This window comes from Rhinolophus ferrumequinum, chromosome 3, assembly GCF_004115265.2.
Source record: "Rhinolophus ferrumequinum isolate MPI-CBG mRhiFer1 chromosome 3, mRhiFer1_v1.p, whole genome shotgun sequence".
Taxonomy (NCBI): domain Eukaryota; kingdom Metazoa; phylum Chordata; class Mammalia; order Chiroptera; family Rhinolophidae; genus Rhinolophus; species Rhinolophus ferrumequinum.
Window position 1 is genome coordinate 103,735,523 of NC_046286.1, and position 25,257 is coordinate 103,760,779.

A 25,257-nucleotide genomic window follows, 5' to 3' on the forward strand; every position below is an offset into this window, starting at 1 on the left:
GCTGTTTACCAGCCTAGAAACCAAGACATCAGTACGTACAAAGATTTAGATTCAGTGAGGAAAATGAGGCTAGGACAAAATTAATGAGTTTGCCAATCACTTATTTGATCAGGTGATGCTTGCTCTTCAGAAATGTCATGTTCTCACTAAAGGTGTAAATACTTTTCTAGAGTGATCTTCTCTCCAATTTGTTCTTCTTGGGCAGTCTCATCATCATCACATTTCCAGGGACCACTGCCATTTGTAGTGATTCTTCAGTATGCTTCTAACCTCAAACTCCATCCAGATCACCGATCATCCATTCAACGCCTCTCCTTGGGTGACTTATAGCCATCTGAGACATTAATTTTCAAAACTGAAATCACATCCTTCTTTGCTCTCCTCATATAGTGATTCCTGCATTGTTTTCTTTATGTGACCTGCATTAGTTGCCTAGGAATCATACATCCTTCATTGTCCCTTCTGTTTCTCCCTGTCCCCACTCCTTCCCATCTACTTGATCACCAAGTTCTTTCTGTTTCTGCCTTTTAATAGCACATGACTGTCTTTTCTGGTTTAACTATTGGGCCAGACCCAGTGGTACTCCCTCCTTATCATAGCCAAAGCTTTCTTTTTAATCTATGGAAGTATCATCACACTCCTGGTTGAGATTTTCACTGGCTTTCTGTCACTGCATGGTAAAAATGGAAACTGGTTAACATGGCATTCATAGCCCATCCATCTGGTGGGTACCTACCTTTCCAGCTTTATTTCATGTCCTTTCTCCTTTATCCACTTACACTCCACTCATAGGAAATAACTTGCAGTTTCCAGAACACTCCTTATTTATTTGGTGTATTGTAGTGACCTGGAGTGGATGTAGGACTGGATAGCAGGTTTCACAGTAGAAACTAAGGTGGGAAAAGGCTCAGGAAAAACCACAAGAAAAAAAATTCTCGTTGTAATCCAGTACTTTGAACAATTTGCAATTTCCAGTGAAAGATCAACACATACGAGATTTATACCCTAAAAACACTACACAGTATCTGTTAGGTGTTTAAATGGTGCATATTAATATGCCATAGAAGTAGTCTTCACTTTGTTATTTACAACCTCTTAATGCAAACGGTCTATTTTTTTAATCTAACACAGTACTGTTTGAAGAGGTATTTTAAGCCTCTGCTATATTCATTGAACTTATTAGTGTTCTGTAGACCGGGAACCTGCTAGTACAGTTGTATACGCTCTGTTCTGCACCAGCTGAAGGGGTGTGCTGCTGATAAGCTGCAGTCAGCACTTTGGTTACAAACGGTTTTTCGTGGGAAATTAGGAGCGTTTCAAACTTATATTAGCCGATTTATTTTTTCTGATGGCAATTTCAGTAATCAAAGATTTTTGAAAAAGTTCGAAATACAATACTATAAAGCCTATATATTAACACGACATATATAGAGTTGAATTACTTCTAACTCTGGAACCAGAGCTGTTGCCTGTCTTTTCACCACCAGCAAATTGTTTCTTAAATATTCATACCAAATATTTAAAGCACTAGCCACTTAATAAAAAGCTGCTTATCTGTGGAACATCAATCAAATTTTAACCAGTAGCATAATAACTAGCCATTGTGTCTGTCCTCTAATTCATTGCTTCCTGATTCCATTTCTTAAGAAAATTCATCTGTTAAGAAAAATACCACCGTTTGTACATTGATGCCAGTGGTAAGAATTGTGCCATCACTCATAATAATTATACAAAACTAAAGCACTAGAGCCGTTGAAATGAAGAAATACTACTTTCTCTAGTTTAAAAACTTCTGTTACATGAGCCCTGTTTTAACTTCTGATTTTTGTAAATTAAAAGTAATTTTAAAAGTATATTAATTTTTAGTTGTCTGCTATTTTCCATGATAAAAAGGAAAAACCTGAAAGTACAGGTATCTTTTAAGAACTATATATTGTATATACATATGTATTCATGCACATGTATTATACATACATACATACGTACATACGTGCATGAAATATACAAAAACAGTAGTACTAAAACTGAGTCAAATTATAAGCAATTAGTCCTCTCTGATCTTTTCTTTGGGGTTCCTGGGCCAGCTTGTCAGACGAGTGCTACCAGTCACAGAGTGATCACCTTTACCACGTGCATAGCCTCTTTAGTGAAATAGCATATTTTAGTGCAATCTGAGCAGACAGTTTTCGTAGAGAAGACAAAGTGGGGGAAATTCAGAGCTCTTCCTTGAAAATGCCTGAGAAAAAGCCCAACTTGAGCCTTTATTCAAGGAACTCAGAAGCTTTTTCCCATTCGGTTAGTAATTATTTTTGTTTTGTTTAGATTTTAAAAACAACGTTATTGAAGGGGCCATAAAATTAATACCCATACCTTTGTGTAAGCATGTACGTTAGAAAAGCCTTTTCAGGACAGTTTAGCAGTGTGTGCATCTTCTGGAGTACAGTGGAAAGGAAGTAAATAAATGTAATTTATTCAAAAGAAGTAATCCTCAATCAGGAAAGTGATTTGTAACATTTATCTTTATAAAGGCAGAGGTTAATGTTAAGCAGTAGGGAACCATTAACTGCATCCCCACTGTAATCATGGAAATTCAGGATATCATTATGTGTTGCCTCTTAAGTCTTACCGTTTTGAATACAGTAGCCCCCCCCCTTATCCGTGGTTTCGCTTTTTGCCGTTTCAGTCAGCCATGGTCTGAAAATGTTAAATGGAAAGTTCCAGAAATAAACAATTTGTAAGTTTTAAATTGCACAGTGTTCTGAGTATCAAGATGGAGCCTTGTGCTGGCCGCTCCATCCTGCCCAGTACATGAATTATCTCTTTGTCCAGTATCTCCATGCCGTATACACTACCTGCCCGTTAGTCATTTAGTTGCCATTTCCATTACCAGGTTTGATGGTCGTGGTATCACAGTGCTTGTGTTCAGGTCACCCTTATTTTACTGAAGTGTGACCCCAGAGAGTGCAAGAGCAGTGATGCTGGCAATTCACATATGCCAAAGAGAAGCTGGAAAGTGCTGCTTCCTTTAAGTGAAAAGGTGCGTACAGTACAATAAGATTTTTGAGAGTGACAAGACAACACATTAACATAACTTTTATTACAGGATGTTGTTATAATTGGTCTATTTTATTATAAGTTGTTATTAGTCTTTTACTGTGTCTAATTTATAAATTAAATGTTACCATAGGTTATATGTAGGAAAAAACATACGAGTAGTATATGTAGGCTTTGGTAGTATCCATGGTTTCAGGCATCCACTGGGGGTCTTCTGAGCAGAAAAGGGGGACTATTGTATTCTCCACCCTGGAGCTAACGTGCTGCTTCTAAAATAAAAAGCACATCGTGATTCTTCTTAGGTTAAAACTTGAGTGACTTCTAGTTACTCCCAGGAGTGCACCCACTTGCTTGAACATGACTTGCAAACTATTTTCATCTTACCAGCCTCATTATTTATCTCACACTCTTGATTCTAGATATTTGAATATGTTTTTCCTTTTTCTCAGAACCACCTTTACTCTTTCTTCCCTCTAACTCTTACTCATCCTTTGGGTCTCAAATTGTATATTATTATGTATTGATATCTCATAACCTCCCTTGCCCTATTTGTCACCAGCCCAAAGTTAGTTTGATATTCTTCCATTACGTTCCTGGAAATTCCTTATCAGTTTGTCTTAATTGTTTGTGTTTCTGTGTCCACGCCCACTCCCCCTGTCCCCCCATCTACCCACAGTCACAAACTGGTTTCCTGGAGTGCAGACATTGTTGTTTGTTAGTTAAAACCTGTTCTAGAAATAATGTTTCAGTAAACATTTATATAAGAGTATAATCAGTTTTTTAAAGTTTCAAGGACTATAATTGAAAAATTTTGATAGAATATTTCATAAAAACAGTAAGATTTAAAATTATGTAACAACTGTTAAAGGAAAAATCCCATTCATAAATAACAAAATATAGATGGGAATAAAAATGTTAAGCTTCCCTAGAATAGTAGATTATGGGTAAATTTTAAAACACAATTTTAAAGTGATGTAAAAGCACCTAGATTTGGAAAGAATATACCTCAGTCGATTTGTTTGTGAGTCCAAGTCGTTTAAGAGTGTTTTCTACTTTTAGTCCCTGGGTACGTCCTGCTGGAGTTCTGACCCTGTCCTTGGTGGCCTAAGGTTGTGTCACTGTTCCCTCCCCCTTTCGGGGTGTGCCACTGGTACCCTTTTCAGAATAGAATCGTTTTGCGTATATGGAAAGAAATCTGTTGAGGCAAGTGACTCCCTTGATGACCCCAAGTTTTGCAGAGAATCCCTGGCAGCCTGAGTAGCCTCTCCTCCCTCCCAGTGGTCATGTCCACACAGGAACATGTTAAGCATTCACCCAAGCCATGAGGTCACATCACACGCTTTCATGTGTGACTTACGGTAAGTTCTATCTGCAGTTTGACATAAGAGCCCTTGGGTTCTTAAAATGCTCTCCAGCATTTATCATGTTCTCACTACTTTTCAATTTTTGTTTCTATTGATAATTATATGTTACTAAAAGTTTATGGGCTCATACACTTATTGGTCATTGTGTGATTCTTCGTATTCATAAAACACCTCAAAAAACCAGAGTCCACATAGTAGCCACAAAGAATACAGGAATAGCCAAAAACCAAAATGACCATGCATAATTAGCTTGCTTAATGAGAGTGGCTTTATTGGTGAACTGTAAAAGTTCAAAGTTTCAAAGTTCTTAAGTAGAGGAACTTCTTATATTGCTTTCCTCTAAAATAGCGTATGGTATATTCCAGCAGAACAGCTGTTTCACTCACAATTGGTCCTGCTATGGAGGAAAAAATTTCTTAGGTTTTAGTTCTAAAATTGACTCCTATTAAACAGTCAGCTCACCTTTCCCTGATTTTTTACCTGCTTTAAAATCAGGTTTTTAGATTGCTATATAGTTTCCCACTCAAGAAATGGGGAGTATTGGCAATTTACTTCAGAAGTAGAATATTTTTCATCCCAAAAGGATTATGTTGTTTACATCCCAAGTTTTATTTATTATTATTTGATTCTTCAAATGTGGCTAAATCAAACCTGGCTTCCTAACTCTCCTTGGGTAGCTAAGCATAATGAAAACTATACAAGTATTTTATTAATGCAGTGGTACAGATTCTTGTCTTCTGCTTAATTTTACTCTGAAATACAGTCAACGAGAGAGCTAATACCTGTGCTATATACCTGACAGACTTGTCAGGAAGTTAAATAGGGTAAGAAAGGTTAAATTCTTTACAAACTATACACTCTTATAATAGGGACTTTTATTCAGATCCCAGGAATAAAAGGACCTTTAAATAATGAAATATTTCATTAGCTTATTTTTTGCTGACCAAGGGAAGGTAATAAGGGTGGCAACAATGTAGAACAAAAATTACAGTGCAGACGCCCTTGTCTTACTTGCCGTCACTGTAGCTGTAGTTGTTATGCTTCATCGAGGTCAAATGCTGCCAGACGGCATTTGAAGAAATTACCAGCCTTTTTCCTTCCCTTCTTCATTCTTCCTCGGCCTTAATTTGAGGTTCAGAGTTTTAGTCAGCTGTTGACAATGAAGATAGGCCTTTGGATATCTTCTGAAACAACAAAGAAAAAAGATTAAGGTGGGAATTAACCACATTTAATGGCCTCAGTTGTCACCATAATGACACATCCAAAAATAGTTTGAGTATAAGTGCAGCTAGCATGGTGACTTCACATTGCTCTGAGGACCAGGTGGCTCTATGCCTCTGCTCCCCTTTGAGGTCATTAGATTGTGCTTGATGGCTCAGGAATCTCATGAACACCTCCTAGTGAAAAGTGAACTACTTTAGAGTCCTGGTAGAAGATGGACATTATACAGTGGTGTTCTTTTAAGACCAGATGGGATGAATTAACAGTGTTACCACAGGCACTCAGGGGTGAGTTTTGTTCTCACTGTTAACCCCTAAAATGGAAACACTTTGCATATGTACTCGTGTTTGCTTTCTAGTTACCAGATCCTTAAAACGATTTGTTATCCTTTCCCATGCTTTTTCATTTGGTCCTTCAATACACTCTGTGTACACTTTTGTCATAGTATCTATTACACTTTACTGAACGTGCTCTAGCTTTCTGTCTCTCCCCAGACTAGACTACAAATCGTAAAGTCAGGGAACACATCTAATGCTTTCTATCCCTAGGCAAGTGATTGGTCTTTAGTACATCGTCAGTATTTTGTAAACATAAATAAACTTATTTTCCTTCCTGTAGAGTCAGTGCTTATTCTGAATATATATGTGTTTTATGTGTCCTTTCAGAATTTTGGGTCAGGCTTTCATTATGAGATCCTACAAGTGTCTACCCCTCCCCCCACCCCCTCTACCGCTGCAGGTGTGCTTTTTTAAATTTTTTGCCTCCTCCTTCCATATACCTCTCCTAACTAATAGATTTTCAGATCATTATTTTTTTCAGGTTCCTACTCGTCATCTGTTACTATAGAATAAGGCTCTCTTATGCTTGCAATATGTATTTTAATGTCTTCCCTTCTGTTGCCCCAACCATGTAGTCTGATAATGTCTATCTAAAATACAGTCAACTTTAGAGGTCCCTTTTTCTGCCATAAAATAATGATGTGGCTCTAATACTGGTATGTCACCTGAAGTATAGATCATAGAAATCTTTCAAAAGTTTGTCATTCTTATTAAGCTTACTGTAAAGAATAAAATCTCAAATTGTATCATACTATACTTTGCATGGGAAGAAATAAATGCTTAGTATGAGACACGGCCTTTTCTTTCTGAGATCATTACTACTTTTAGATGGATCTGTTTATATAATTTGCTGAAAAAAGAACATATATCCTAAAGTGAAAGTATTTGATAGTTTTATGTAGATTAATAGTTAATGTAGTTATTATAACATCGGGTGTGTGTGAGAGTGTGTATGTGTGTGTGTGTGTGTGTGTGTGTGTGTGTGAGTCTTTTAAGCTTTTCTGGTTTAAGTGCCTCCTGCTTTCTCCCTCCCTTATCTTACTTTATCTATGGTAAGTTGTTGCTGCTATACCAGGTACGGATGCTTCTCGACATATGATGTGGTTATATCCTAATAAACCCACCATAAGTCGAAAATGCATTTAATACATCTAACCTACCAAACATAGCTTAGCCTAGACTACCTTCAGTGTGCTCAGAACATGTACCATTCGCCCACAGTTGGGCAACTCCCCTGAGTTTTTTCTCAGGAGGAATTACCTTCCTCCTCTTCTCACCAGAAGCAGGCGACACAGATGGGCATTTTGTACACATGATGGGATGCGGAAACACACTATCGAAAAGACGCTGGCAACACAGCGGACTGTAACGTATTGCTAGTTTTCTCTTGATGATTCCATGGCGAACTGCGACCGGTGGCTCGCGGCCGCCATCTCCCCCCACAATACAGGATTGTGCTGCATATTGCTAGCCCAGGAAAAGAGCCACATTCAAAATTTGAAGTACGGTTTCTACTGAATGTGAATCACTTTCTCACCACTATAAATCAAAATCTTAAGTAGAACCATTGTAAGTCTGGAACCATCTACATTATGATAAAATGGGAGTGTGATGAATAATGTAATGGGAAATAGAAAAAGATTTTTTTCCCCTTATTGTGTCTCACATTTTGACCCACACATTTTTCAATGAAACATCACAGCCATCTTTGCATATATTTGAACTAAGGGCTTGCCTCTACAAGATAAGCAGGCCAGATCTTCTAGGTGAAGGAATGATGCTCCTTTGTCTTTGCCTCTCCACCTAAACACAGCAGTTCTGATACATCCTTTCAATGTAGGCATACCTTGTTCTGTTACACTAAGCTTTATTGCACATCACATTTACTGCATTGCTCACAAATTGAAGCTTTGTGGCAACCCTGTGTCAAGCAAGACTGGGGGCTCCATTTTCCAACAGCATTTGCTCACTTCGTGTCTCTCTGTCACATTTGGTATTTCTCTCAATATTTCAAACGTTTTCATTATTACTATATTTGTTGTGATATCAGTGATCTTTGAATTTACTATTGTAATTGTTTTGGGGCACCATGAACCGCACCTGGGTAAGATGGCGAACTTAATAAATGTTTTATGTGTTCTGACTGCTCCACTGACCAGTTGGTCCCCCATCTCTCTCTCACTCCTCAGCCTGCCTACCCTGTTCCCTGAGAAACAACAATATTGAAATCAGGCCAATTAACCCTACAGTGACCTCTAAGTGAAGGGAAGAGTCGTATGTCTCTCAATTTAAATCAAAAGCTAGAGATGATTCAGCTTAATGAAGAAGACATGTCGAAAGCCGAGGTAGGCCAAAGGCTGGGCCTCTTGCACCAAACAGTTAAGCAGTTAGCCAAGTTGTGAATGCAAAGGAAAGTTCTTGAGGGAAATTAAAAATGCTACTCCAGTGAACACATGAATGTTAAGAAAGTGAAACAGCTTTATTACTGATACTGTGTTTCCCCAAAAGTAAGACCTAGCCGGACAATCAGCTTTAATGCAGATTTTGAAGCAAAAATTAATATAAGATGGGTCTTATATTAAATTTTATCTTATATTAATTTTTGCTCCAAAAGATGCATTAGCGCTGATTATCCGGCTAGGTCTAATTTTTGGGGAAACACGGTATGAGGAACGTTTTAGTCTGTCTGGATGGAAGATCAGAGCAGCCACAACATTCCCATAAACCAAAGACTAATCACAGCAAGGCTCCAACTCTCTTCAGTTCTGTGAAGGCTGAGGTGAGGAAGCTGCAGAAGAAAAGTCTGCAGCTGGCAGAGGTTGGGTTTAACGAAAGAAGCTGTCTCCATAACATAAATGTGCAAGGTGAAGCAGCAAGTTATCCAGAAGATAGCTCTAAACAACAGATTTTCAGTATAGAATAAAAAGCCTTCTATTGGAAGAAGATGTCATCTAGGACTTTCACAGGTAGAGAGGAGAAGTCAATGCCTGGCTTCAAAGCTTCAGAGGACAGGCTGACTCTCTTGTTAGTGGCTAATGCAGCTGGGGACGTTAGGTTGAAGCCAGTGCTCATTTACTATTCTAAAAATTCTGGAAAACTTTATGTTAAATCTACTCTCCTCTTCCTCTATAAATAGCACAACAAATTCTGGATATCAGCATGGTTTACTGTATATTTTAAGCCCACTGTTGTGACATACTTTTCAGCAAAAAATGATTCTTTTCAAAATATTGTTGCTCATTGGTAATGCACCTGATCGTCCAAGAGCTTTGTTGATGTACAAAGAGATGAATGTTTTTTTCATGCCTCCTAACACAATACCCATTCAGTGGCCCATGGATTAAGGAGTAATTTTAACTTACAGGTCTTATTATTTAAGAAATACATTTCATAAGGCTGTAGCTGCCATAGATAGTGAGTTCTCTAATGGCTGGGAAAAGTAGATTGAAAACCTTTGGAAAGGATGCCGTTAAGAACACTAGTGCTTCGTGGGAAGAGGACAAAATACCAACATTAACAGGAGTTTGGAACAAGTGGATTCCAGCCGTCATAGATGGCTTTGCAGGTTTGCGACTTCAGGGGAGGGAGTCACTGCAGAGGTGATGGAAACAGCAGGGGAACTAGAGTTAGAAGTGGGGCCTGCAGATGTGGCTGAATTGCTGCACGCTCATGGTAAAACTTGAACAGATGAGAAGTTGCATTTTATGGATGTGCAAAGAACATGGAATGTGCTTCTGGTGGAGATTTTTGAAGTGAAAACTAAGGATTTAGAATATTCCATCAAGTTAGTTGATGGGGCAGCGGGAGGCTTGGCGAGAATGGACGCCCCGTTTTGAAAGCGGCGTTCCCGTGGGTGAAGTGCTGTCCAATAGCATGACATGCCGCAGAAAAATCCTTGACGAGGAAGAGGGAGTCAGTGAGCGCGGCCGACTTCATTGTTCTGCGTTAGCGCACGGCCATGGTCGCTCGGCCTCGGCCTTCACCAGCCTGACCGGTCAGCAGCCATCAGCGTGCGGGGCAGGGCGCTCCAGCACCAAAAGGAGCATGACTCGCGGAAGCTCACATAATGCTTCGCACTTTGTGGCAACAAGGTCTGTTCCGGGATGGTGTGCACTCTTTACGCACAGTGCTGCTGCGCACTTAATAGACTATAGAATAGTGTGCACGTGACTTTTATATGCGCTCAGAAACCAAAACATACTCGTGGGCCCCACTTTGCCGTGGTGGTCTGCAGCCGAACTGGCAGTGTCCCCAACGAGTGCCTGTACCTGCTGCGCTTCTGTAATGGTTCTGTGAATTTCTCCAATGCTCTTTGATTTGTGAACATCGCACTTTTTCTGTTGGACTTAACACAGTATCCGCATCACAGTAGGTGCTGATTAGCTATCTGCTAACTGAACAGTGAAGACTGGGAAAAATAAGGAACGTAGAATTAAGGAACCTTTAAATAACCTAAACAAATAGTTAGCAGATTATAGTAGAATCCCCATAGATTTTTGACATAAAATGGGATTGGTGAAGTAAGCGAACAGGAAGTTGGTATGACCATAAATGCCACGTCTGGGAAATTCAGATTCCGTGAAGTAATAATGGGGAGCCACCTCTGTATCAGGAAAACACAAACCACACTGGGTACGGCAGGTCCTCGAATAACGTCGTTTCTTACAGCATTGACGAGCTGCCCTAGGAACTGAACTCTCGTTTACATCAATTAGCCTGTGGTGACATTGGCTTCGTTACATCATTTTGCTTATAGTCGCAGAGCCTACCACTGCCATTAAGTAAGGACTTACTGCATTTCAGCAGAGGGAACTAATAGAGGAAGTGGTTAAACAGGTATTGAGAACTAAAAAAGGGCGAAGGAGACAGGGTGTGATACAGATTTAGAAACTGCAGGAAGCAGCTCTTACTCCAGGCCTGGTAAATAAAAGTGAAAGAGACGTACTGTTGTTAGAGCTTAGACACTTAAAGTTCTATGCAGAGGTGCAACTGAGACCTCTGACACTGGTGTATGTCGTCCATACTGGAACCTCAGTAGCTCAGATACACTGGCCGGCCGCTGCCGTAGCTCCTGGGCAGGTGTGGGAGCACAGTGACGCTGGTTCCAGGAGTGCTGGGAGGACACGGGGAGCCTGGAAACTAGTGCCTCCGGCCAGGTGCATAGCTGAGAACAGGTCACAGGAAGGAGCAGCCCTTCTCCGCTCAGCCAGCTCTCGGGGCTCCTCTAGTGCCCCTCCCCGTGAGAGCCTAGCAGGCACAGCTGGCAAAGAAGAAATACTACTAAGTAGAGCATTTGAAATATGACTAGACCCAGCATTTGAAAGTATGAGGCGGGTCAGTTTGGAATTTAATGACATGGTCATCTTGAGAAAAATATTCTGAAAATGTGGGAGGCTAATTTTTCTACCAGATTTTTAGGATAAGTTGGGGTAAGTAGCCCCCAGATGCACAGTCCACGATCTCCATGACATCTCTGCTTGGGTGTTTAAAGTGGGCATTGCAGGCTTCGTATTTGATGCCATCTCACTCAGCCTTTCTCTTCTCATTAAATGGAGCCACGATACACTTTCATTGCTTAATCTGAAACCCTAAATACCATTCTTGAATGTCTCCTTTTCTCTCACCCCATACATCCAACTGGTCATTAAGTCCTGTCAAGTTCTTTTACTTTATCCATCTCTGTTATTACCTGCACCCATGTCCAGTTCATCTTCTGTTGTCTCCTGGACTGAACTAAAGCTCATTCCTGGTCTTTTCATTCGCCCCCAACAGTCCATTCACAAAGTAGCAGAATGAGCCTTTAAAGACAAATTTTGTTGTCACTCCCCTGTGTAAGACCCTCTGGTTAAATTCAAGTCAGTGAAGTTTTTGCCAGACTTTTCTTTAGCTCGCAGATGCAGGCGATGATTGGTATTAAAATTCTTTATAAATGTTGGTCACTCTTTTCTTTTCTCTTCTCTACTAATTTCTTGTTCAGCCCTGTTCTAGAAGTGAATTAGCCATGTACTTTTTCTTTTATTTTTGGAAGACCTTTTATATTCATTTCATATTTATAAAAAAATATTTAATGTATTGAACAAGTTGAGTTTTGCAAGGCGTTGGGAGACTGGATATTGATTAATTTATGGGTATTAGTCATAAGAAATTTCCTAAAAACAACATGAAAAAATTGAAAAGATGGGATAACAGGTGGCTGTATATGATTGATCCCCCCCTTAAAGGAGCAGCATAGATTTAGGGAAATGATACAGAACGTGTGGGAATGGTTAGAAAAGACTGTACTCTGAGAGGGCAGTGACTTGGGCCATTAGGAGAGGAGGGTACAAACTGCTCAGGATTGGGTCTGACTCGGAGGCAGAAAAGCACAGGAATGCATATGTAGGGGACAGTGGACAAATGATTGTCACTAGTGAAAACATTGTAAATGGGACTGCTTGTAGAAGTCGTCAGTGAGTGAATGCTCAGCTAGATAGTTTGGACTTTACTTACAGGCAGTGGTTCAAATTATTAGTTGACACATTTTTAATGATGTGGAAATATTCGTACATTTTTTAAGCTCTCTATTTCGAATTACACTGTTGTCGGTTTTTTTAAAATGTGTACTTTTTAAAGTACCAAATAAACATGATTTTCTTCGTTTCTTATGAGAGGTCTTTTTTCTTTATTTTTATTGGGGAGTATTGGGGAACAGTGTGTCTTTCCAGGGCCCATCAGCTCCAAGTCGTTGTCCTTTAATCTAGTTGTGGAGGGCGCAGCTCAGCTCCTAGTTCAGTCACCGTTTTCAATCTTAGTTGCAGGGGGCACAGCCCACCATCCCATGTGGGAATTGAACCAGCAACCTTCTGGTTGAGAGCTCGTGCTCTAACCAACTGAGCCATCCGGCTGCCCTTACGAGAGGTCTTTGAATGCAAACGGTACTTCTACTTAACGTCACCACAGTATTGGGGAGGTGTAATGAGGACTTCAGATGAGGTACTCGGGGTTGGGAGCCATTTTGCGGTATGACCTTTGATAATCTTGGAAAAGTCACCTAACCTGTCTGAGCCTTAGGGGTAATATGGTACCAGTGCCATAGATGTGTTATGAGTATAAAGTGCTTGTGATAAAGGCCTCGTATCTAGTTCTCAGAAGGGCAGTGGGCCTGTAGAGGATTAGCAAGTGTTTGTTAGATTTGTAAACTTTTACATTTCAAAGGTAAAAATGTTCATAATATTTAATAATCCTTACATAATGTTTTCCAAAACATAGGAAAAATATTCATCTACCCTGATGCAGCAAATTTTCACTCTTAGGTATTTATCCCAAAGAAAAGAAAACTTACGTTCACAACAAAAGCCTTGAACAAACATTTTCATAGTAGCTTTATTCACAATATCCCAAAGCTAGAAATACGCAAATGTCCGTAGCAGCAGATGGATAAATAAAATACTACTCAGCTGTGAAAACAAATGAACTACTGATACGTGCAGCACTATGGAGGCGGTTCATAAATATGCTGAGGGAAGGAAGCTGGGCACGAAAGACGTGTATATACTATGCAATTCCATTGTGTGAAATTGCAGAATAGGCAAAACTAAACTGAGGTGATGGAGGTCGGGTCTTGGTGGGGGCTCGGCCGGGAGGGGGAACCAAGGAACTTTCTGAGTGGTGTCTGATATGCATTCATCGGAACTGATTGAATGTGGCACTTAGGACCTCAGAATTTCACCACATGTAAATTATACCTTGATTTCGTAAATATAGAGCAGATACTTAAAAATGAGAAGTTGTGAGGTCTAGGTGACCGCTTACGTTCAGTGTTGTAAGGTAGCATTTTATGACCTTAGATTTGGTTGCTTCAGAACAGCTTCCTTTGTTATAAATGAAAAAGCCAGCTCTCCGTCTGTGTGCAGGTGCTTGACTCTGAGCGAGTTCTGCAAAATACCTCTTGGACTGTCTAGAGTTGAGCTGTATGATTTCAGGATGCCACATTTGATCAGCTTCTTAACTTTGAGAGAAGAGAAGCGATCAGATAAACTCCTGGCCTGAAACCTGGCTATAGAAAAAAACTTAGTGATGATACTAAGAAACCAGCAAGTTTCTTGTCTGAAATCCCATTTGAACAAGAGATGGCATCCACCTTCCACGGTGTTGAGGCAGGTATGTGCTGTCAAGTTTCATTGACAAAACCAGGTCAAGAAGGCTGAAATACCCACGTGTGTGGAAGGAATTCTGTAATGAGCTCTGGCATCTCCCAAGTGAGCACACAGGCTGGCGTGGCGAGGAGCCCCGAGGCATGCTCATTCCAGAGAGACCACCAGGCTCAGGTTCCAGCTTTGCTGACTGGATCCTGGGCTCTGCTCGGTGATGGTGTGGCCTGACATAACGTGCTCCAGTCCAGTGTCCACACCGTAATTCATAACTTGTCAGTCTCAGTGGCCTCTGGCGAAGTCATTATGGCATGTCCCCCTGACACCCCCAGCGAAAGCTGTGCTGCTCTGGGTTTTATTCTCCTCTTGAGGGCTCTCTGCTGATGTCACTACATCTGTTTCTCAGCCTCCTGCACCCTGCAGAAGTCTCACACCTACATGCACGTACTCCAATGTGCACACTTGTATTTCTTCGATCATCTTTTCTTTGGCTTTCTCCCATGTTTGACACTGCATCTAGCTAATGACTGTAGCAATTCCATGAAAACATGTATTTCACATTCTTCTCTGTATAGGGCTCTGTATGAGGCATTATGTCAGGGGTGTCCAAACTTTTTTCAACGTTTTTCACCAAGGGCCACATGCGGTAAAATACACACACAGCCGGGCCACTCACTCAAGGTGAAGTACGTATTGCCTCACCTGGTTTATTTAAGTAAACTAAATATATTTTTGGAATTTGCTGCGGGCCAATTAAAAGTGGATTGCGGGCCTCAGTTGTCCTGTGGGCCGCAGCTTGGACACCCCTGCATTATGTCATATCACTTCTTCCATCTTCATTTCTTCCTCTTAATTTGCTGAGTTTCAAGCTGTACTACTTTCTCGCTGTGGAAGATGACCTAAGGTGTATCTAGTGCTTTTCTGCTTTATACATAGAGAGTGCAATTTATATACTTATTTTGGTACTCCATTATGTGTGTATGTATATATTTAAATTGGAAATGATTTGCTATGTTTTAATATTTAGTAGTATTAGTTTCCAGTGAACAAGTTTAAGGAGTTTTATCATAATGGATTTCCAGTTAAGTCTTCCCTTCCAGTAATAGTGCTTACTTATTTTTATCTGTAATAATTAATTGCTGATCTTTCAAGGAAATCCTATTACTGCATTTTTTTCATTCATCTTTGTACAGATTCATAGGGATCAAGGAATAGTAATTCCACAAACATGCAAATATCCTCTTCATGTTCTCCTACTGCAAAGTAGGCTTTTGAAAAGTTGGCTGTGGCACATCAATCATGGTCTTCATGATGTTTTCACTCATCCTTTTCCTTAATTTTTTTTGTGTTTTATGTTTTATTAAAAATTCATTCAGCAGTTCTCTGTACTACAAATTATCGTACCCCATTTTCTGCTATAATGCCACGGTCAGTTTTGGTATCATTTACAACTGTAATAGGAAAGGAGACTGAGAAGCTTGTTATCAGTTCTGCTCCTTTCTTGAATCAGGAAGGACCAAACTTATAAACATGTATAATTGGGTTACTTTCTCTTTAAATACTAAATTCTGAGGATTAGCTAATGAATAAAACATATGAGCAGCTCATAGTTCCTTTGTACCACCATCTTCAGGGATGAATCTTGGCGGGTGGACTTTTGTCTGCTGCCTTCTTGTACTGTGGCTGGTTAAAGTTCATCCTGTAGGATGTAGACATTTGAGGTTTGAAATAAAGTTAAAGACTTCTCATACCAATCATTTAAAAAATGAGTTCTGGTGAATAACTTGGGGGTGGGGGAGAAAAGGGACATAGGCAGTGATAAGTAAGAAATAGTCTCTTCCCTAGGAGCTTATTTTGGCGGTGGTGATAGACAACAAACACCCTGTGATTCAAGGCAGAGACAATATAACCTGGGGGTGGCTCTTTGAAAAAGTGGTATTTAGGTGAAAGTTGGGGGGGATTAGGTGGGATTTGGAAAGTGGCTCTGTGGAGTGGAGTACAGAGAATCATTCGAGATGGAGGGTATGGGAGTATGTGCAGAGATGAGTAACAGCAAGTGAGTTGGTTTGATTTGGGACAGCATACAAGTAAAAACTAGAAGATTAATTGGTTTAAGTTGAGAAGGGAGTTTGGGGCTGGATCATAGGTAGCTTAAATGGTTTATACTTTTAGATAGCAAGAAACCACGAAGGGTTTTGAGACATGAAATTAAGAAGCCTCAAGAGGAAAATTGCGTTTGGGACAATTAATCTGGCCACATATATATGTCAATTGATTGGAAAACAGACACCATTAAGATAAGTTTGTAGTAGTTTTAATAATACCCCAATAATGACTAGAACAAGGGTGACGACGGTAAAGAATGGGGTGACGCCAAGATCAACAGGATGGCTTTACATTCTGATAATCAGAGACAGCCCTGGTTCTGCCTGTCGTCATAGCTCAGTTAGCTAGTAGGGTCCTGTTTGCTTTTAAGCTTTTCATGGTTTGGACAATACATGAAATGGTGACCCTAAAGATAGATCTGCTTCGGAATTGATAACACTTGTTAACTTAGGGGAGAGGAATGTTGGCAGAATACATATACAAATTTTAGAAATGCTTACGATTTCATTAAATTTCCCTTTTTTGAGAATTAAACAGAATATTCTCTTAACCTGAATACCATAATCAAATCATATATGCTTGAAATCTCTGTTTTAGCTTTTGTTTTTTATATTTTAATGACTACATTTGAGTTTTGGAATCTTCAACAAAATGATAGATGCTAAAGAGAAGATATTGTATTTAATCTTATCTAACATTTCATTCATTCCATTTGAAAGCAAAGCTTTTTAGGAGACCATCAATAAATCAGTGTAACTTACATTAACATTTTCTAAATAGAAACGCAGCTAATGGCAGTTAAGTATCCTCTGTACCAATACACGCTCATTGAGAGAATAGGCTTCATTCAGTGTGTCAGGACCTTAGCTTCCCTCGTCTTCTTTTCCTAATTGAAACGCATGGCCGTAGTCATATGCAGTCTGTTTTAAGGCTCTGGCATAGAAACCGTTGTGCTGTGAGGACCCCCATCTCAGTGCTCACTGCTCTTGTGTTTTCCATGTGTAGGCAGAGGGAGAAGACAGCCTGAAGAAGATGCAGCTGATGGAGCTCGCGATTCTGAATGGCACCTACAGAGATGCCAACATTAAATCACGTAAGAATGAGACTGAGGCCCATGGGTACAGCCCTCTCAGCTGTTTGTCCACAAACCTTTCTCCTTTGGGCAGCACAACACATGAACAGTTAAACAAAGGGGAGAGTAGAAGTAATTGTCACTTGATAGGGGGCTGACAGTCCTATTTTTACTGCTTCCACGAATTGAGAACACACTCTTGATTTTACTTTATGCCAGCATGTCTTTAAGTTTTGGGTTTATAAACTTTTCTTTTGATGAAATTTCAACTTCTAAATTCAAGAGTCTTGAGTAAATTTCTTACTCTATTAACTATAGATCTAAGGCTTTTAGCTTATTATGTTACATTTATGAAAAGGACGCAAAAAAAAAAATCACATCTTTTTTTAAAGCTAATTTGGAATGTATCTGAATGCAGTGATCCTTCTGTTGAATTCTGTCCTTTCACCCGGCTTGCATGTTTTCCCTCCAGTATTTTTTCTGTATTGATTTTATATGTGAGTTCACAGAGAGCAGTAGGCGATATTATTTTAAATCCAGCTTTTTCCTTTATGTATATTTGTGCATGCTTTCATAAGCTAAAGAGGATTGTTTTTTATATTTAAAATTATGTGAAATTTATATTTTGACAGCCTAAGGTTTACACATTTGTATGAATGTAATTTCATATTTAAATTATTAATTTTTTAAAGAAATTGAATTTTAAAGTTCTAGCCAATTTTCCAAAATGTAGACAACCTGGTGGGTTTAGAAGTGGTCACTTTACAAATGGTTGGCTTCCCTTTACTCGTGAGAATGAGTATATCATTAACAGTCACGTATGTAGGAATGGGACGTTTAGTGTATTATTTTTCTATGATGAAGTTTATTCCTACCTGTGCAGGAAATTTATATATAATTAGTGGTTCCTTGACTTAATAACAATAAAAATTATTCTTTCTTTAATTTGAAACTGAAGCTACTCTTTAGAAATACACCAAAGGCTGTATTTCTGTGGACTCCAATTAAAAAACTTTTTAACATCTTTTCATGCAAGTGTTTTTCTTGTGCTTCTGCATGCACCTTTAGTCTCAAGAGATTTTTAAAAACAGAGATATATCAAATATGAACTAAATATAACCTTTTTTAATGGTCTTGTTCGTGTTTTTTTTGTTTGTTTTTTACAGTGGCTTTTTAATTTTTGCACATTCATTCTTAATCACATTGGGAAAGGGGCAGCTGTTTGCATTTGATTGGTGTGCTTTGGCATTTCCGTGTGATCAGCGCATGTACTAATGATTTCCTTTTATTTTTCTTCTTTCCTGCTTTTTCCTTTCTTTTTCCTACTTCCCTCTCATTTTCTGTATTTTACACCGCTGTCTCTACACTTCCTTCTAACTTTCTTTGCTTACTGTAGCAGCCCTTGCCTTTTCTCTTGCAGCAACAGCCCAGGCTGCTCCAAGGATTATTACTGGGCCTGCGCCTGTTCTCCCACCAGCTGCCCTGCGTACTCCTACGCCAGCTGGCCCTACCATAATGCCTTTGATCAGACAAATACAGACCGCGGTCATGCCAAACGGAACTCCTCACCCAACTGCTGCAATAGTTCCTCCAGGGCCAGAAGCTGGTTTAATCTACACGCCCTATGAATACCCCTACACGTTGGCGCCAGCTACGTCAATCCTTGAGTATCCTATTGAACCTAGTGGTGTATTAGGTAAGTTGTTTTCTCTGTATGGTTAACAGTTTTTCTCATAACTTTTGCTGCCCCAGCCTTTGAAAACATTGTATCAGTTTTAGAGAGGCAAGACAAGTTTCCACTAGGAAAGACTGAAGACTAAGTTTTGTTTTATTTCAGCCCCATAAGGGCTCCCCTTTTAAATAATTGCACCTTAGATTTATTCAGATTCTCCTTGGTAATTCAGATTCACTTTGGATGGGTATATTTGCTATGAATATTTTAAACAGGAAATACTCTTCACTTTTGACATCAGTGAGGTGTCCTCGTGAGTTTCAGATCCCACCCATTGGCCTACTTCTCCCATCCCCTTTGCCACCCAAAGTTAGATTCTTTTTGTAGCACAGATTTATTTGTCAGCTAAATTTTCATTTTCTATGTGAGAACTATTGTGATAGAGATTTTTTTTAAACTGAAATTGCGTATGTGTTTTGTAATATTTGTGATCACTTAAAATATGAAAGGACACCAGTAAATAGCTTCATTCTTTGGGTTTCTTCAGTTTTTCTCTTTTGGAGTCCTAGTTAATATTAAACATAAGAGAAATTCTTAATTTCGATAGCACAGTATGGAATTGCTAAGTAAGTACCAAGTCACTGAGTTAGAATCACACTTGAGGCAAAAATTAAGGTCATACTATAAACGCTCAGTTTTACATGAACAAAAAGTGGTGTGCTTGAAAAAGACATTACCGATGCCTTTTTTTTATAGAGTGGATTGAAATGCCAGTCATGCCTGATATTTCAGCCCATTGACTTGCTGGAGGAAGGACTAGAGTACAGCAGCTGTTATAACACGACCAGTCAATGTGGAACAGGCTGCTTCCGTGCTTGCTGCCCCTTTGTTTTACCAGACAGAATTTGAATTCTTTTTTTCCTTGAATTGTACATGACCTTGGTGCTGCATGCATGCTGTTGACTCTTAGGACTTTGATCTTTTAAGTTTTTTTTTTTTCCAGCATTAATACTGATTTATCAAAATTTGAAAGCCTTTACTGAACCTGGACACAGAGATTTAAACTTGAAAACTCATTGTTCAATTAAAGAAAGCCACAGTGCTCTGTATGTTATCTGTGTGTGTGCATGCACTCAGGTGCCCATTGTTTCATGAACAAATACATTTTATTGTACGTGTTTCCCATTTATCTCTAAATCATTGTATAAAGTATTATAGGTCAGAATTCTACCATAGAACTGTTTATGCGAAGCTTGTTTCTGTTGCATATTTCTTGAAGCATTTTAAAAATAACATGTAACATATAACCTGTTTACCTTTTCCTTTCTGTTAACGCTCTGTCCTGTGGCCCCATGCCTGCTCCTCCCCCAGAGCTCCTCCCTGCTGCACGCACAGCGTCTGTTCGAGGAGTTCGACTGTTGCTTCCTGCAGGGCTGGCACTCTTAGCCACCAGCTGCTATTCCAGCACTCTCAATGCAAGATCTCACTGATTTTGCCTCGTGAAATGATACTTGTATAAGATTAGTTTATCTAAAGTGAAAAATGGCTGATGGACCAGTTTACTGCTTAGAATCAGCAAGAGGCACTGCAAAATTTGTTTCTTATTTCAAAGCAATGTGGTTTATTTGTTGTGTTGGGAAATTTTTAGGTATAATCCTTAATTATATTACACTGACAAAAACTAAAAGCAAAACATACAGATGCCTAATTGGCATTCATAAGATGAACAATGATGAGTACTATCTAAATGACAAAAATCCATTATGATCAATTTTATTTCTTGCTTTGCCATCTAAGCAGTAAAACATATTGATTGACCACTTGGAGAATTAAGACAATTATTTCAAATTGCTAAGCTATAGTAAATTTGCACACAGATAACATGCATGCTATATATCAAGTCTCACATCATTTTAAAATAAGCAGTGCCCTTCAAAACAGATGCAGACATGTGTGTTGGTGGTAGTGAGGAGATTGGTATTAGCATCAAATCTTCATTGATGACTAATTTTTAATTCCCTTCCTTTTATCTTTAGGTATGGCTTTCCCAACGAAAGGCTAAGAATTCAAGAACGGTCTTAACTGAACCCTCATCAGATCTGAATTTAACAAATGCTTAGTCTCAGCAGCCTTCGGGGGTGGGGTGGGAGGAAAGCTTAGCCTAGCAGTCAGTGACTTACTTGCACTTTTTGCACACTGATAGAAAGTAAAAGTATGTTATTAATTTGGTTTAGTCTGTAATCTTACAAAGTAACGGTAATTTTAAAGGAGTGTGTAGTAGTATACTGACTGCTAAGTGTACTATACTGTTTGCTTTACTAATCACCTAATTCATTGCAGTTCATACTTATTGACTCAAAAGTTTAAAACCACAATCTGTAGGCTTTAAGAATTGCTTTTAAACCTTTTTAAGTGATAAACTCTGGAAGTGTTCTTAAGGTTTAGGAAACAATTGTCAGTATTAAACATGGTATTATTTAAGTAGTCCTGCTGCAAGAAGGCACTTCAGTGAATATGTGACTAGTAAAGCTTGAATATGTTTGGATCTAATAGCATTCATGAAATACTGTAACTTGGGATTGTAAATGAATGGATGAAATAGGTTAAGGCCAAGATGTTTGAAATAAATGCAATATTAATAGACGCATATATACGCAACATACTATGGTTAATTTTAAAACTACTGTGCCTTAAGGTGTTTTTTAAAACGAAACTTTTGTAGTAAATTAACATTTGAAATCCATTTTGATAAACCTGCTGTTAATGTTTGTTTTCTTTTCCCTTGTGAATGTTTTCTAACTTTGTCTTGGTAATTGCAATTTAACTAGGTGCGGTGGCTACTAAAGTTCGAAGGCACGATATGCGTGTCCATCCTTACCAAAGGATTGTGACCGCAGACCGAGGTTAGTTTAGTTCTGCAGTTCTTGTTTATAAGAAATGCGCTGGGTGTCTGTACAATTTGCAACACCACACCTGATGGAAAACTATATAACTGCTTACCTGCACGCCATTTCTTTTCCTTTTCTGAATTAATTTATAATAATTGACAGATTTAAGGGTTGGGGTTTTTTTTTTCTCCCTTCATATTTTAACTTATTACATCCTATTAGTATGTACTATGATTTATTCCTACTAAAACATAAATTAGTCCATTTGGGGAGCTATAAATTTTGTTTTTGCCTTATTTTTCAGTAATAATTTTTGTGAAAATTTTACCTTTTAATTGTTCTGAAATTTTGGGTTGGTTTTGCAAAATGAACTGAGCAGATGGTGCTTTAATGAGAGAAGTAAGGGAATGCCTCCTGTGTTCTTTTGGAGAAAATTGAAGATTTAGTTTCCATACGTATTTGAGCCACTGTATAAACGTGAGGATATACATGTCAAGTACTTAGCCGAAATCAGCAAAGTAAGGACTGTGAACTTAACTCTGATGCAGTGGAGTTTTTTATACATCAGAAAATCATTTCCCTTTTGTATTTTCTTCCAAAATGGATCCTTTGATTTTTTTTTTCTTTTTTTTTGTTGTTGTTGTTGTCTGCTGCTAAAATATATTATCTAAAGGTAAACCATCTCTTAAACTTCTGTGGTGACATGAATCCAGCTGTTTGAATATCTTTTTTGACTAACCTGTGACTGGAAAATAAGTCTTCATTTTTCTCCTTTTCAACATTTGTAATTTGTGTCCTATATATGCCCTTGGACCCCTTTATAAATTATTCATGTTTATTAAGGAGTGATATTTTCGGTTTATTGACATTGAATCGTTTTCTGAGTTTGTCATCACAAGATAGGAATCTGAAGCGAGGTAGAAAAGCATTTTTTTTACAAGCTTTCATTATGGCACATTTATTACCTACTAATAGGGTCAAAGTCTCTAATGTTAGTGGGGAAAGTGATGGTTTCACACCCCAATTCTGTATCTTCTATGAACTTATGAAAGACCTGCCTGCTTTGCATGGTTATCTTGAATATGGATGATAAATATTGGACACAGCTGTTGTCCACGTCGGAATGAAGTACTTTTACAAAGATATTGATGATATTTATTTAGCATCATATACAATTCAAGAGCCTTGAAGACTTTTAATTAATACATTACTTGTAGTGATTATTTAATGAACAAAATAAATAGACCCCTAAGCTCAATGATTATCTGTGGCGATGATACTCCTTGTAAGTGTGTCGCTACCCTTCTTGCATCAGAACAAGTCTCCTAGTAAAGGAGGACATTGTTAGAAGAAAAAGTCACTTGGATTGAAAGAATCCCAATAATTCCATGAATAAATAGAAACTTTTTTTCACATTGTTAATGTCTAAAATAATTCTAAAGAGGATTTTAAAGTAGTTTTTCTTCTGTTAACCTTTATGTCCCTTTTAGATTTCTCATAATTTTGTTTTAACACAATTATTGGCCTATTTAATACTCCAGTCCTTGAAATGGCTGAAAATATTAGGAAGATTTGACTGTATTAGGAAACAACAACACATTCCATGCATGGCTCTGTTGCAGTTATATGTGTTTTGATTAGTCCTGTCACTGTTTTTTTTTGTTTGTTTTGTTTTTTCCCCCAAAAATTGCAATGTCAGCAAACCGAAATGCTACCATTTTCCCCTCTAAGTAACAGAATAGTTTGTATACTGCTGTTATTATCACTGAATGCACTCACTGGGTCTAAGGAAGATGTCTGAAGTCCTTCGCTTAAATTATTTTATGTTACTACTGTTTTCTCTATTTTTGAGGGTTTTTTAATTTTTTAATCTTTTGAAGGGAAGATTAATATTAGTGTTCATTTAATGCAAGGAAACTCAGACCTTGGACCTATAACCATGTAATTCTATATGAGCAGTTAGAATACTGCATGGTTGACGAATATCTAATTTTTTACTAAAAATAAACCCACCTCTACACATATTTAAAAACTGAATTTGAAGCCTATAAAAGACCAACTGACTTTTTAGTTGTAATGAACCGTAAGTGATTTTACACGGTGACACACCTGTGTGTACTGTCGGAGGCCAGGACTTGGCAGAGGATGTATTTTAGGTGTACTGGTATATATATAAATGGTAGTTTGCTTTGTTTATATATTCCACATGCAAAAAAAAATAATCAGGATATTTCTGAATAAGGATTTTGCAAAAACCATTATTTATGTAATTTGTATAAGAAACTTAATACAATTTTAATCAAAATTTTAAGTAATCAAAAATGCTTTAAGATTCTGTCTTTCTGGAGTACCTATGGAATGGTATGACTACATCATGTTAAATATTTATTTTCTTTGATTTTGGGATAGCCGTTTTTATTTTAAATAAAATTTCACTAGTTTGAAGAAGTTCAGGGAAGATTTGGTCACACTCAAGATACAGTATTTTTGTAGTATTTATAAACTATCCTAAATGATAGACTATAAAAAGCATTTTTGTTATATGAAGGTAAACCAGTCCATTATATAGCTCACGTAAACTCTGTGAACATTACACCTACTGGGTCTGATTTGTGAAGTGGCACAGAACCTACCTTTGCACTGAATAATTTTCATATCTCCTCTGCCTTAGTCACAGTGGCAACAGTACAGAAAATTCTATCAAACCTCAGAATTTAGTAGAAATAATTAAGCTGTTGAATGAGTCTTAAATCATACTACTGTTAAGTGGACCAAGTTTGGTGACGCAAAATGGGACAGAGATTGATTAAGGACATGGGGAACGATTACTTTTCCACTTGAGAACTACTTTATGTTTTACTGTAATTTTTTAAAAGTTTTTTGTTCCGTTTGTTATTTTTCAAAAGAAAATAGTATTTACAGGTGGCTTTTAAAATATATAAAGCAGGAATGTATATGAAATGTCAGATTTTATTGTATTTGCAGAGAATTAGCTTTGAAATTGAATAAAGAAAGCTGTTTGTAGTTTTAAACTGCCTTATCGGTATCAGTTAGAAATTTCTTCTATTTTTTGATGTACTTAGAGCTTTTTGAGTATAGAATTTTAAATGGCAGGATTTTACAGTGTTTACATGCAAGTGCATTTTATAAGTGTTCTATATGTGTAAAATAGTATTTTCAACTGGAAAATGTTGGCCAGAGCAGAAGGCCTGGCCTTTTTCTGGTTCCCATGATGTTGCCTATACTGCTAGACTACAGTTTAGTGTTGCTTTGTATCATGAGGCCAAGGAATTCCATGTTGTTTGTATATAGAATAATTGAAAAAGCAATAAACATTTATTGAACAAAAGAAACCTTGTTTGGCCCAGAGTTTATGTTGAACCAAATTGTTCACAGAAATTAAAATACCTTTA

The 25,257-nt window shown here is 38.1% G+C and overlaps 1 protein-coding gene across 8 annotated transcripts in view; it reads left to right on the forward strand.

Moving 5' to 3' along the window:
* QKI (QKI, KH domain containing RNA binding) overlaps nucleotides 1–25,257 on the forward strand; it is a 148,060-nt gene that overhangs the window by 116,226 nt on the left and 6,577 nt on the right. The window contains exons 5-7 of one of the 8 annotated variants that reach the window (XR_004422511.1): nucleotides 17,218–17,305; nucleotides 18,681–18,980; nucleotides 20,993–21,859. Coding sequence is in view for 7 of the 8 variants with exons in the window: in XM_033101379.1 (XP_032957270.1) it covers nucleotides 17,218–17,305; nucleotides 18,681–18,980; nucleotides 21,785–21,864 (468 nt within the window). In the remaining variant the exon portion in view is untranslated. The other 7 variants (XM_033101360.1, XM_033101369.1, XM_033101387.1 and 4 more) reach the window with 7 other exon arrangements.